Source organism: Artemia sp. Qi Xiang Cuo, chromosome 3 (assembly GCF_049724085.1).
Source record: "Artemia sp. Qi Xiang Cuo chromosome 3, ASM4972408v1, whole genome shotgun sequence".
NCBI lineage: Eukaryota > Metazoa > Arthropoda > Branchiopoda > Anostraca > Artemiidae > Artemia > Artemia sp. Qi Xiang Cuo.
This window is the reverse complement of record NC_142796.1, coordinates 62,466,052-62,481,090: the sequence shown is the minus strand read 5'-3', so window position 1 is coordinate 62,481,090 and position 15,039 is coordinate 62,466,052. Positions and strand designations below refer to the sequence as shown.

The following is a 15,039-nucleotide window of genomic DNA, read 5'->3' as shown; positions in this document are numbered from 1 at the left end:
GACCAGCTGGTCGGTAAAATCAATCCCCCCCGCTTAGAAAAAACTTCTTGGCTAGCGAATCCTCCGGTCAGTACCAGACCAAGTCCACGGGAAGTAATTATTCGTACTTCTTAATCACCGTCTGTTATCTCAGTGCACTTCCATCAGGACAACTCTTCTGAAGTTGACACTAATTTAGTACTTTCAATTTTTTTTTTTTTTTTACCCTGCTATGCTAACTCAACCCCCCAAAGCACGAAAAAAGCAACTGAATAAATAAGAATGCAAAATAAATACTATAGGATATTATACACCACACATTCTGTCTATGTTTTGGAATATAAGCTGAATATTCCAAAATTTCTTCTTTTCTTCATTATTTTTATTCGTCACACTGTCTCTTTGGCTGCCCAATTTTGCATATTGGCAAAATTTTATCCGGGGGGGGGGTCCTCAGGTGGAATTTTTTCGAAGAATGAGGGGAATCTTGTAAAAAAACTTACAAGATTGATCATAATTATGAGAGATACATGACGTTATAGCAAAAATCACAGAAATATCTATCCCTTTTTGAGGGGAGGGAGACACGATTCCTAATACCCCCTTTCGTTATTATTATTTTTACATTGAAGGAGGCGATTTTAAAACAAAAATTGATTAATGTATAAGAACATACGGAAATTAAAACTAATGCTGAAAAAGGATCATCATTAAAATAAGAGGACAGTTTTATTTCAACCTTCGATTGGCTATAAAGAAAAGACGCGCGAAAAAAAAAATCGAGGTTACCTCGGGATCAAAACTGAAACCCATGAATCCCTGACTTTAAACAACATTTTAGTTTAATTTTACCAAAAACGAATTAAAAATAAAATAATAACTCCAAAATAACTAATTTTTAGAGTTTACATAATCATATTGTTACCAAAAATCTAATAAATTATCAGCTATACTATTATTGTGTGCTCAATATGTTCAATTAAGGAAAGCTTGGAGTATACAGAGAATTAGAAGTTTACAATTGACACTTAAATACAATTTGAGAGTTAAATATGTCACAGTATATTGTTGCATTCTTTTCTTAAGACATTTTTTGCTGTACTCTCTTTGTTTTTATATAGACAAATTTCAAGTTTTCTACGGTTCCCTTAGACAACAAGATGAAATGCTAAGTAAGTAAAATTGTTATATTGAAAAAATACAAAATAAGTTTGTTGTTTTGTTAGATAGACAAAGTATATAATAAATGTCATACATCATTTGTATAAATAACTTCCAAATTTTTAAATACTTATAAGTGTAAACAAAGAATGCATTCTCCTTTTTTAACGTAGGAGAGCTTCCTCTATGTACAAGATATAATTATTAACTAGGAGACAAATGGGAGTAGTAAATGTAACTACTGAGAGGGGCGTACCCAGATGTTAAGTGTTAGGGAGGGAGTATTAACACCAAAATTTTCCCCTTAGGGATGGGCAAGGGGGTTTCAACTTACTGTTGGGCACATCGTAGCTGAAACATTGAAAATAGAAAATTTCTCCTAGGATCAAGTAAAGATCTTCTGTTCTGTTTTTGAGGTATATTTGGAGGTAACCGCTTACATTTTGCTCGTGCTTTTAGCTGAAAAACCCAAGTAAAAGTTTTCTGATGAGGTAAATCAGCTGACTAAATTTTGCTTCTTTTTCTAGTTTTGGTATATTTGGAGATAACCGTTTGCTTTATGTTTTCGTCTTTTTATTCTGTTTCCAGCTGAAAAATCAAAGAAATGAATTTTAGGTAAGGTAAAGCAGCCGGTTTAATTTTTGCTTCTATATTTTAGTTTTGGTATATTTGTAGATAACCGTTTACTTTAATTTTTTTTTATTATTTTTTTCAGCAAGAAAAACACAAAGGAATTAAATCTTATGACAGTTGAATCAGATAATTAAATTTTGATTGCGGCAAATCTATCCACCAGTGTCAAAAGCGCACACTACATTTCGCACCCTCGTGAGTATTTATGACAATACACTTCGGGTAGGATACTTACCTATGTTTGAAATCAGAGTACACCATCCTGTTGGGGAAACCTTTACGGCAAATACGGATACCTTCAAGTACACCGTTACAGGTCAACTGGTGCATAACCAAGTGAGAGTCAATGACACCTAAAGTGGAGGAGTAAAACTGAATATCTTTCAGAAGAAGAAGAATAATAGTAAAACGAAAAGTGGCCATGAACATTCACCTCCTTTCCAATGGGCTTTCTAACACCTAACGACTAAAGTGGAGGAGTATAAATGAATATGAGTATTTTTAAAGAAGATAAACAGAAAAAAACGGTTACAACATAACCTAGTGAGGATTAATAGCAAGTGAAGGGGGAGGAGTGAAATGGGTGGACAAAAATCTAATAAAGTAAACACATTCTCAGTCACTAAGAAACAGGGATTGAAATTTTTTAATATTTTTTTTTTAATGGGACAATTTGAATTAGGCTGAAGATCGGAGCTTTTCATTATATATTTTTTTTTTTTTTGGTACACAACAAAGGTCAAAATCAAAATTATAATATATTTTCTTATAAAACCAGTTTTTTTTTAATACATGATAAATTTCTTTTCATATATTTTAATAATAATCGCTGAAAAACTGTTATCGTACCAAGGAAAGTGAAAATTAAATAATATTTTTCTGAGTTGAGTACGTGAAAATTTACACAACCATATAGGTGCAGTTTCTGGTAGCAGGGGGAGGGCACAGCTAAAAAAATGACGAAAAACCATCAAAAATATGCTAAAATATATGGCACCGAACACCTTAAAAAAATGTAACTTTCTTCTGAAGGCACAGTAGTCTTTAGGATTCAGCATACTGTCAATGTTTAAATTTTTACTGAAAAAAAGTACTGTCAAATTTGACTAATCAGTTTTGCTGATTTGATTATGCGATTCGATAACTTTGAAGCAACCAAAATAAAAATCTTTATAAGAAAATAATGGTTTCCAGGAATGAATAGGACTAAAGATGGGTCTAGAGAGCAAAACAGTTTTTATTTTAGTGTCCTTGGTGCTTTGAAAAATTTTATCACTCAGTAATTTTTGTTTGATCAATTCCTAAATCAAATCACAAGTTTGATTTGAAATTATAATTCGAGCTTTAATTGTCTTTCTCGCTCACTCAAGGGACAAAATTACAGTCCATGGTATGAATTTGTTTTTGCTTTATAGTCAATTTCCCTTACTTGTTGGTAAAACTGGGTTTAAAGTATTTCAATTTGATTTATTGAAAAGTCGCTAAAAATTGAAAACCTTTAAGTAATTTTTAACCAATCATAAACAAATCCAAAATTTCAAATATGTGCCCACAGTTGAGGGCTTAGTGATAAAGTGAACAAGGGGTCCAGGCACCTATCCATGATTTTTTTCGGGGGTGGGAGGCAAAAACAAAACATAATTGTGGAAGTGCAACAATAAAAATGATATTCGATAAGCTTAATAAGAAATGCCCAGAAATTCAAGGAAATTTAGGATTGGGGGAAGGGCTGAGCCCCTCCCCACTAGGTACGTCTCTGAGGTATAAACACAATGTAAGTCGTCCACTTTTGTAACAAAAGACTCAGAGGATTTTTATCAATCTATTCTAACCTTCTGAGTTTTGCTAACCAATCCCCCAATCCCATGGCATAGATGATCCTTTTTCACTCAAGCAAAAACTTTTATATTATTAAACTTTATTACGAAAAGAGGAAGTGAGATAAACTCAGAAATAGCACCAAATTCTTAATAGGATTTAACTCATACCCCTAGTTGCGTAAGGAATCACATAGCATATAAAACCAGTATTAGTGCTTCCCAAATTGGTCCCACTACAATCAATTGTACAATTTTCAACAAGTAAACAAAAATATAAATTATATTAGTGAACCAAATTATATTAGTGAACGGAATGCACTGATATTCTAAAAGGACATCTTTAAAGAATGGGTGACTCATACCTGGACTCTTGGTTTCGTTGGGGATGATACAACGAATAAAATGAGGATGAGTGCTTCTCAACGTAGTCATCAGGTTGTTCAATTGCTCCTAAATCACAAATAGCACAATATTTCATTAGATTATGCGGTTGATAAATAGCTCAATTAAAAGAAGAAAATGAATACAAAGTAAACTAAATATATAAAACGAACAAATGAAAATAATTTGTTTATTTTACATTATTTATTTTTCTCATGTCAAAGACTTGAATGCGTTTATTATTGTTTTACCTTTAATATCTGAAATAAAACTCATTAAATCATCGGCATTAATTCTTTGGGTATGGATAGTCACAGTTCCAAATAAAATTTAACACAATATATTTTTATACTATTATGCCAGTAGATATAAAACACCAGAAATATATTTAGTTCACAGAATATTTCGATATATTTATTTATATTGAACTAGGAGTGGGGGATATGCCCATCACCCCCATCGCTCCTTAAAATAATTATGTCTATTTTTACTTTGCATTTAACTAAAATAAAAAGCTTTGTTTTACATAGTTTTGTGCTATAGTTTTATTCCACATATTTAGAGAAGCACTTCTCAGAATTTTTTCCCGTTTCGCGTTGGATACTGGGTTTGAATTATGTTTCCGCTGCTGTATCCCTTTTGAAATCCGTATCCCTTTTTCTAATATAATTCAACCTATAACATAAACCTTCTCTTAAATAATTTTACTTTTACTCAATCCATTTATCTTAGAACTTCCTAAGGTTGGATTGTAACTGATAAATGCATTTTAGTAGAAATTAATATAAAAAAAAAAATAGCAACTAAAAGAGGTAAATAGTATACCCCTTTTAGACCCCATGTTGCTTCTGAAGTTTTTCTAAAATAAAATGGAAACTTTAACGCAGGCACATAGTTCACTTACACATTTTTATAATGACTATTTCCACTATATCTTAGTGCTTCTTAAAGTTTGACTGCAACATATGTATTTATCTTAAATCGAAATGAATAGATTAGAATATTTCAATCTTAAGGAGAAAATGTTGTACCCCTCTTGAGTCCATATTTTTTTGAATGCTATCTTTTAAGCATAACATAATCTTTAACGTAAGCCATGGTCATTTCAGACATTTACACAATGTCTATTTTCCCCATATTTTAAGGCTTTTTAAAGTTGAACTGCGACCGAGAATGAGAGTCCTTTAAACAAAATAGCCATCATACATAGCGACAATAATTCTATGAGAGAGCCGTGTTTGTTTGATCCATCTTTGATCCGCAGGGACGGATCAAGTATCAGCCATTATCCACTTTTTTGTACATCAGTTTTCTTCCAGTTAAAATGCTGAATAAGAGTGATAGAAAATATAGGAACAACTTGTTGAAAATAGATAAATTAATAATTAAATTGGTTCATAAAAAAATCTACAATTTCGATCATATTAATTGATTTAACTTACTATAGTTAGAAGTTACTTTATCTAGTTAGATAAAGTTATTTTATAGTTAGATGCTACTATAGTTAGAAGTTACTTTATACTCTCTGGATTTGAAAATATAAATTATTAATCAAAAGCAATTGCTTCGATATAAATTGGCAGCACATTAAATCATAGGCAGCACAATAGCGCTTAATAAAGATTTAAATATTCTAGAGGTTTTACTTAAACCAAATTCACCAATAAATTTTGGAATTCATTTTACTGAAACAAATTGTAATGTGTTTAACACGAAAATTAAGTTTAATGGCTTCCTAAAAGCCTTCGAAAATACAAATTATATAGCCGACAGAAATTCAAAAAATTAAATCATAATAATAATAACTCAAGAAACACTTACACTTATAATTTACCAAGAAATGGGCAATAAACAGGCAAATAATATGTAAAACTCCATGCTTTTTATAAAGAGGTTTGAAACTAACCTAATGATAAAAATATACAAGAAAACGACGACATGCTCATTCAATTGTAACGTAACTATTTTAGCTCATTTGCCAAGATTTACTACCATTTTACTAGACACCCGGCCCCTCTGAAACCATCACAAGATTATTATGATTGTTTCATGATTTTCCTATAAATTCCATTTACTTTTACTAATATAGCAATTTTGTTTTCTTTTTTAGTAATAATAAATAAATAGCTAAACTACGTCTCAAATCTGCTCAAATTCTGCAAAAGACTCGGAAAATTAAGACAAAAAATAATAACATTGAAACATCAGTTGAAAAAAAGAAAAAAGGGCTGAAGGATTAGATAACAATAGTTCATAACAAGCAAAGTAAGATATTGAGTAAAAACAAGCAACTCATATTAAAGGCAATCATCAAAAATGGGGAAAAATCCATTAAATAAAAAAGGAAAATAGCCTAAAAAGAGTGCATGTTAGTAAATAATTAATATCTGTAGGTTAGAGGAAAAGAAGAACAAATTGGTTCATGATGTCAATCCCAGAACCAAAGCTTGCACCTCTAAAATGAGTTTTTGCGCTCATTATTTCGTTGTTTATGTTTTGTTTTTTGGAGGAGGGAGGCATGTACTCACTGACCTCATATGGAGGTGTATTTACTTCTTGGGAGATGGAGCCTGAATTTAAAAATCAGTTACTCTTGGAAGAGCTTGCTCGACGACTACCAAAAGCGGCGTTAACATTGATGTCCAACAAGACCCTCATAGCCCAACACGAGTCTGGTAAGACATTGCGTTTAGAAAGCTCTTGTTCAAAGGCAAAATCCAGTGCTTGGCTGAAATAAGTTACACCTAACTACCCGGGTCTAGAGTTTGGAACTCTGCGTCTAGGATTTCAATTTCTGCCCATCAGAAAGCTGTTTTGTCACCGTCTTTATCGTCCGTCCTTTAAAGTAGCGTTCACATGCATGTCTAATAGAAATACATTCAGGAGCACGTTCCTACCAAGACACTCAAGTTTAAGCATGGAAGTCTATCTAGAAATGCATGTGAACGCTACTTAACATATTTTTATGCGTCATACAGCAAGTATGATGTAGCTCTAAATGGGTACCAGGTCAAATCTGGGAAAGGTAAACAGGAAGGGTATGCGACAGTACTGGATGGCTGGCCCCAGCCCCCCATTACACTTCCAGGCTGAAAGGTCATGAAATGGAGATAAGCACCGCCGGTAGGGATTGTAAAATGCAATGCCGTATTCATTATCTTTACCATACATCAAGTTGAAGCCAGACGCTTCAATTTGCGTCTAGGCAGCAAATCAAAGAATAGAGCTGGAATTCAAACATTATATTACATGTATTTTTTTTCTAAATTTAGGTCCTCGAACAAAAACTGCGGCAGTGAAAAGCTCAAAATCGTTATTTTTGCTCTCATTTTAAAATATGATAATATGAGATAGACCCTTTGATTCTGAGTAGACTATGAAAAACGAAAAAAAAGAAAGAAACAACCATCCAACTATATCATTAAGATGCAGGATAACACAGACATGCTCAATCCAGTAACCAACATAACATTGAATACACATGTTTTAGTTCCTTTAAAAAACAATAATTAAGCCAAATTATTTTGATTTTAAATTCTTTTAAAGTAAGTTAGTTTTGGGGGATATTTGAATTGTAATAATCAATAAAAATTTTGCTTCATTTCTAGCACCAAACTTGACACAACAATGTTGAGTCGGATTACTAATCTTGACTACTTAACTTACTGTGAATAAGGTGGCTCTAAATCAAAGTAAAAAAAGTAAGATAGTAGTTGATCAATAGTTATTAAATTTAAAAATACTAAACTCTAAAAACAGATTTGATTGAAAATATTAGAAGTTTAGACTAAATGACATTTACAAAATTAAAAGTTTAGTAGATAGGAAATCGATAACAATTTCTTGCTCTGCATGGTTAAACGCTTAGCTAAGCAAAGCCTATTGCAAAGATAGCATTGACTTAAAAAGTGTTTCAGAAAACCAATGGAGAAAGTATTTGGTGAACATTCTTCAGGACAAACAAATCTTCATAAGGGATGCGTTTCAAACTTAACTCTAAGTTACTTTAAATAATTCTGTACCATTACAGAAGCCTAGTATGAACTCAGGAGTAAAGAGCAAAAAATCTTTGGAAGAATGAAAATTACACGATAGAGTTGACTCGGACTGACCCTATTACTTAAGGATTATTATTTACTGACAGCAGCTACGTACACAGAATCTTTTCGGTTGGGGGAGGGGGGGTGTTAATAACTATAAAGGAAATATTATTTTATAATTTAAATAACAAAGTGCACAGAAATTCTAGAATAATTTAGGGTTTTAGAAAGAGTCCAGGTCCAAAGCCCCTCCGCTCTCTACGCATGCCCCTGACTGGCAGCACAGTAAATCAAGGCACGCCAGGAAATTTTGGGGACCATGTTTCAAACCTCCCTTTCATAGGGTCTTCTCTTGTGAGGAGTAGTGACCCTTGAGACCAATATATCCAAGAAACTGCACGGCTTCTCGCTGTGTTTATTTCGCATAGCTTTTAGCAGCAACGAGTTTTTAGTAATATTAGTAAACCTTCTATATTGGAAAGTTAGTCAGAATAAGTTGATTATCGGCAGAGACAATACTAAGGTACCAACAAGATACATCATTAGAGAATGATGCCCGAGCCACACCATAATCGTACTTGTCAATAAAAAAAAAATATTAAAGTGTTTGTTCTTGATTTTAGCGCCACGAAACACGTGCTAGAGAGACACGCAAATAAACTGGTAAGAAATTGATTAAAAAAGCTTGTGTCAAAACAGGTTTGTTTCCAACAAATACCAATTTATGACCTACTAAGACTATGCCTTTGCATCTTTTACCAGATTCACCTTGCAGATAGGAAAACTGTTGTTCACAGCTTCCATCTTTTTTCAATTTAAAAATTATGCCTTGAATCTTCACTCTCATTGGTCATAAACGTTAAGTTGGAAACTTGAATCTTGTTCAACTCAAAAAGTGTTGAAAGAGATACATAATCAGCGCTGTAATCGTAAATTTTGATTTTACCCACAAGTGTGGCCATAATATGGCCCAGGTATGATGCTTAGAACAATGTTGGATGTAAGATTATTAGTACAAGTATAGATAGCTTTTGTATACATTTTAATCTCAATATGTTTAATTTCTGTTTTCAGCATCCCAGATTTTTATCTCCCATCACCACTAATTTTATCCCTTCGGCGTTCCGGATAAAAGGAGGTAAACCAGGTATTTGTTCATACCCTTACAAGAGTTAGGCCGAGTTATTTGGTAGCAGTTGAGAATTAAGTATGAAACGCAGCCAAGGTGAAAGGCTTTCAAATTTTACCATGCTTACCATCTTCGAAAGAAAATTAAAATCATAGGGACCATGCTATTGGCTATCCAGGCTCACAGAATCTTCAGAAATTTTACATAAATTATAATAATAGACAAGAATTTACAGGTAATAAGGCGTCAGGGAGTTTCCTTAAAGACGCTTAACAATACCGGACTAGAAAAATAATGAATCTTTTGGTGATTTAAATCAATAAGAAACTTAGTTAGGTGCTGTAGCATGTCAATAATGATATTCTAATCACTAATAAATTACAATTCATGTTAAAAAATAATAATGAATATTGCCTTAAGTATATACAGGACCACGCTTTAAGATGGGAGTAGGGGCGGAAAAGAGTTTAATGGAGTGGAGTTAAAACACCAAATAAGTGTACTTTTAGGCCACAGGTTTATGGTTTTCAGAATAGTCTCATGGGTTCTTTCACTGATACTGGACCACTCTCCCTCTCTCTCTCTCTCCGTAAAGGTATAACTATCATTAATATTCAACTGAGTTGCGATTTAAAGGTAAATAAATTGAATAATTGTATGATTCGTTACAAATAGCAAATCAATAAGTTTAAAATATTTTTTCATTCAGAAGAAATAGTATATTTATAAAAAATATAAGACAGATAAATATTAAGCACAGGCCATGATTCAATTTCATAAATAGAATCATTTACGTTAATAGATGACTTTCAATTTTCATTTAAGTTAATTCACCATTGTTAATGACCAAATAAACAATGACAATCAAGCTACCAACTGAACTGTATGGACAGACAAATAATTACAAATCAAATATGTTTTCTCTAGATTCCATCAAAAGAACCGCAACGTAAAAAAAACAAAAAAAAAACAGCTCATTATGTGAAACAGAATTTAGAGTTGATTTAATTTACAATTAAATTAATAGTATTTGCTGAATCTGTGAGCCAGGATAGTTAAATACCGATATTTAAAAATCATACTCTATACGACGATGAAACAGTTGCAAATCCGCCACCCTTGGTTCTCTTGCCACCTGATGGAGGAAGAAAAGGTTAGAACAAAGAAAAGCAAATTATAACGCAGAAACTAAGTTCTGACAGGAGGCGAATTTCACTTCGGCAACCGCATTTCGCATCGCTAAAAATTTACCTTATTGTTGGCAAATATGTGATTCACGTTAGTTCAAAAGTTCCGATTTCGGTCGGCAAAATCTTTTTTTAAGTAAATAAATTCTTCTTATTTACAAACTACCAAATATATACTATTGTCATTCTATTTTAGATATATATTCATAGGCTGAGAAGCGACAAAGACATAGTGACATATCTGTTGTAGTTGAAGTAGCAGCGTTATTTGGTCGTTTTCAATTAGCAAAATTGATCACCTACTGTCAGAAATTAGCCGAAGAGTGTGACTTAAAAGCGAATTATAACACAAAATATGGCATATAAAAGCGAATTATAACGCCAAGTGTGTGACTTAGAAGCTAATTAGAATGCATACTAAGCAACTCTTTCAAGATAAAACATTTCAGGGTAACACTAGATCCGAAGCAATTCTGGTAAAATATATTTGATGATCAGCTAGATGAAGATAAGTTACCAAGGAATCAGCTATGTTCTGTTTAATCCTTATTTAACTGATGTACATTCGACATTTCCTGAATATTTATTTTTTTAGTTGAAAATAACCGTAATGTCTAAAAAGAAACCTATATATGTATTTACAATTAATTATGTCTAAACGAAAATATCGTAAAATATCATAAGGTGGAATTAGGATTCGACAGCATTTTTAAATATAAAACAGACTTTAGATATAAAATAGGCCTTAAGAAAATAATAATCCAGTTGATCTTCCTGCTCTTCTTCTTTTTATTAAAGTATTTCATTTCATATGTGGGAGTAAATTCACCAGAATCGCGTTGATTATACTTGGATAGTCTAAGTGCATTTTGTCCCGCAAATTAGCCTGACCGTATCCAGTCAACTCTATATAGTAAAGAAAAAGAGAGAGACCGCGATAATGTAAACTGAACATTATGTTCAATGTTGACGCAATATTGCGGCGAAATCTACCCATGAAGGGCTCTTCTTTATTAAATAGCTTTTTAAAAAATGCCTTTTCCAATAAATTGAGAAAATTTTTGGATTGTCAACAACATTTTCAGCCAAGATAAGGCTTGACACAAAATTTAACCAAGAGAATAAAATAGAAACAGTATAGAGGTAGCATGTTTTATCTTGAGAGGGTAAAATTGTGAATGAGAAAGCAAAAGCATAAAGCTTGTGAAGCCCTCCAGCAAGTCTCATATCTGAAGGAATTTTAAAGAGGTCTGTCTTCTTTGTATGGCTACAGCAAAACGATAAAAAGACCTCTTGATACACAAGAAAGGACAATTGAAGAGTTGCGTGCAACAAGTACGTAAATCCCATTTTCTGAACCCATCTCAGTCATACTTTCTCATCCTAGCTCTAGCGGTTTTATCCTACCTCCCTCTTTCCCATGGAATCTCTAGAACATTTCTATGGACCTTGGGATCCCATAGAGAATAGATAAACTTTTTACTATAATTTAAGAAATAAGATTTTAAGCTCATTCAGGCATTTCCGGTCTGTATATAGTGGGAAAGTATTTCTAGTGAAAGTTTGTAAGGTCAAGACCTTGTTCAAGTGCTCATTTATCTCAATTACTATAAAAGGAAAACAGTTTTTTTTTTTTTGTTTTTTTTTTACCAAATAATTACCTGTAACATATTCAATATATATTTCAGTTTTTGACATCCAAAGTGGATAGCAAAAACTCTCATTCCTTGGTAGAATTACCCCAATTCTAGTTTTATCTTAGCACCGACATTGGGGTGAATGCACCCACAAATCTTACACGAACTCCACCAAAATTCCCACAGCAAAAGTTCCTGCCAATCCCACAAAAAAACCAATGCTTCAAATGTTTTCGCTGCGAAAAGGGTTTTCGTTTGGGAATTTGTAAAGACTTTCACCACTAGACCAGCGCCCAATCGAATGCCAAGACCAATAATTTAAGAAAAACTAACCGAGATCGATTTTGAAAAATAAGAACTTAATTAATATTCTCGTGACTTAAAACCTTCTTGCACGTAGCTCTTCTATGAGTGATTATATAATTGGCAGACAGCTGTCACACAATGACTTCCACAAACCGTTACATGGGCTATTATAGAAGTGGTATTCTTAAAAATATATTAATTAGGTAAATAGCACTATTAAAAGCCAAAGCTGAGCTTTAGAGGCTAAAAGTAAAAAAGAAGCATTTAAATTAAATGAGCAGTAAAACTGAAGAATAAGCACGTAAATTGCTAAACAAAGAAGTTCTATTATAAAAAGCAATTAAAATATAAACAGTCAATGACTTAGTCAAATCTAAAAGGACTTGTGATGGGATATAAATTTATAATCAAGGGATTTGATCGATCAATCGATATAAATTAGATCGACCAGAAAGAAACATGAATTATCTGTAAAATATAAGAAATTGTAGGAGATCTTAAAAATCACGAAAGTTGGGGGGGGGGGTGCAAACCAGGTTACGTAATGTAAATCACAATTTGATTTAGGCAGTAGAACCATGCTCCAGCATAGGCTTTTGTAAGCAATAAAACTATTAATGCCAAATGAATTATACACCACGACAGCCCTTTTATTTTTGAACAACTCACATAAAATAAAACCCAGGAGACGTTTCACTTCAATGAGGGGAGCTCACTTAAATATGTTTAAAATTCACCAAACTATGCCGCTCTCACGCTTTCACAAAGTGCAGCATTCACGAAGAAAAATAGACATTCTTAAGCATATCGAGATTTCCAAAATAATTGCAGAACTGAGCTCCTCTCATTACTTCATTTCTGGGTATAATAAGAACTATGATAAGATGGCATAAGTGTGTGAAAAAAGCAGCAAATGAAAACAACATGCTTTCGATATGTCGCATCATAGTTTACCCTGTACAGTGCCGATACAGTCTGGAAAGCAGAACCCTTAGCTCGCTTTGCCCCAGCTCCGCCTGAATTAAAAATTCAATGATTCATAAACGAAAATAAAAATGAAATATAAAATTTTCACCATCACAATCCTTTCTGAAATTCACCGTCATTCAATATATATATATATATATATATATATATATATATATATATATATATATATATATATATATATATATATATATATATATATATATATATTTATATATATATATATATATATATATATATATATATATATATATATATATATATATAGTATGTATGTATGTATGAATCATGTACCGATCTATATACGTTGTATCAAGTAACATACTACTGTGTAAGATCCGAAATACCTCCAGTGAGTCTTTCTTATATCTGTTTTTGACATCCAAGTTGTAAAAATTATCATTTGTTTTGGGAATTTACCTATTCTAACTCAAATTAGCGAAACGTAGAGGTGGAAGCAAGTAAAAATTTCGTATAACCTCCACAAATATTTCCAGAGCAAAAACCCACTGCCAAATTTCCACGGAAAAATATGCTACAGATATATCTGCATCGAAAATTTCAGCCAAAATTTTCGTAGCATTATTGCGAATTCATACGGACCTTTATTCCTGGTGATTCTAAAACAAATGCTGGGGGATTTATACGGAGAGAATTCTCCGTTGGGAGGGAGGTTTGTGGGAGTGAGCTTTCAAGGGGAAGTTTTACACGGGAGGAATTTACCAGAATTCGCCTCTTTGCCGACTCAATTTTACATCAAAAGATTTTCCGGAGAAATTGTCTGGGAGAAATTTTCAGTGGGGTTGGAATTCTCTGGATATTTTTCTGTTGAGAAGATTTTCCCCGGGAGAGATTTTTCACGTGGTATTATCCACCGGAATAATTCCGTGTTGGCTGTGGGAATTTTTGTGAAGGTTGTACGAGATTTGTACTTCCTTCCAAACCTATCTCTCCACTAAGTTTGAATTAGAATAGCTTGTTTCCCCAAGCTAACAAAGAATGATAACAAATAAGTTACACATCGATCGGGACAGCAGAAAAAAAGCCAATAGATTATGTGTACATATGGTTTAAAAATATATAAATCGCTGCTTTGCAAAATCATTTTTTGGTGTTTCCTTTTGGGAATACGTAACGACGCACTCAATGGAATACTAACACCAATAATTTAAGACAAACTAACCCAGATCTGTTTTTCAAATCAGATCTATTTAAAAAAAAAAAAAAAAGTTATAGTATCTAGCTCTTTTCTGAGCTATTATATCAGTACAAGACAGCTGCCTCACAGCGTCTTCCACGAACTGTCACATGGATTAGTATAGCAATGGTATATTTAGAAAATTATTAATTAGTTGAACATCACAATTCAAAGCCAAGGTTGGGCCTTGAAGCCCAAAATTCTTGCACATAGCTATTCTATGAGCTGTTATATCAGTGGCCGACAGCTGTCATACAAAGGCTGGAATACAAAGAAACGGTCCTGGAAGTTGAATAGCATAATTAAAAGCCAAAGCCAAGCTTTAAAGCTTAAAACTCTTGTACATAGCTCTTCTATTACACCAATGGCAGAAAGCTGTTACACAGTGGCTTCCAAGAATAGTTAAATGAACTTTTATATGGTATATTTTTGTTTTGTTAATATTACATGGAGATTTAAATGTTGTGTTTTTGTGACCCATTTGTTAATAAGAAAATGAAAAATATAGCAGTGATATTTTTTAAAATATATTAGTTAGCTGAATGGCACTATTAAACGCCAAAGCCGAGCTTTAGAGGCTA

General features: G+C 32.7%; 1 protein-coding gene across 9 annotated transcripts in view; it reads right to left on the bottom strand.

Annotated features, from left to right (window-relative positions):
* LOC148954385 (myosin heavy chain, muscle-like) overlaps window positions 1–15,039 on the bottom strand; it is a 120,041-nt gene that overhangs the window by 52,801 nt on the left and 52,201 nt on the right. For 4 of the 9 annotated variants that reach the window (XM_089086369.1, XM_089086368.1, XM_089086372.1 and 1 more), the window contains exons 15-17: window positions 10,226–10,278; window positions 3,956–4,043; window positions 2,009–2,126 (exon numbers count right to left, since the gene is read on the bottom strand). In XM_089086369.1, coding sequence (XP_088942495.1) covers window positions 2,009–2,126; window positions 3,956–4,043; window positions 10,226–10,278 — 259 coding nt within the window. Of the gene's footprint in view, window positions 1–2,008; window positions 2,127–3,955; window positions 4,044–10,225; window positions 10,279–13,227; window positions 13,290–15,039 lie in introns of all 9 variants that reach the window. The other 5 variants (XM_089086365.1, XM_089086363.1, XM_089086366.1 and 2 more) reach the window with 2 other exon arrangements.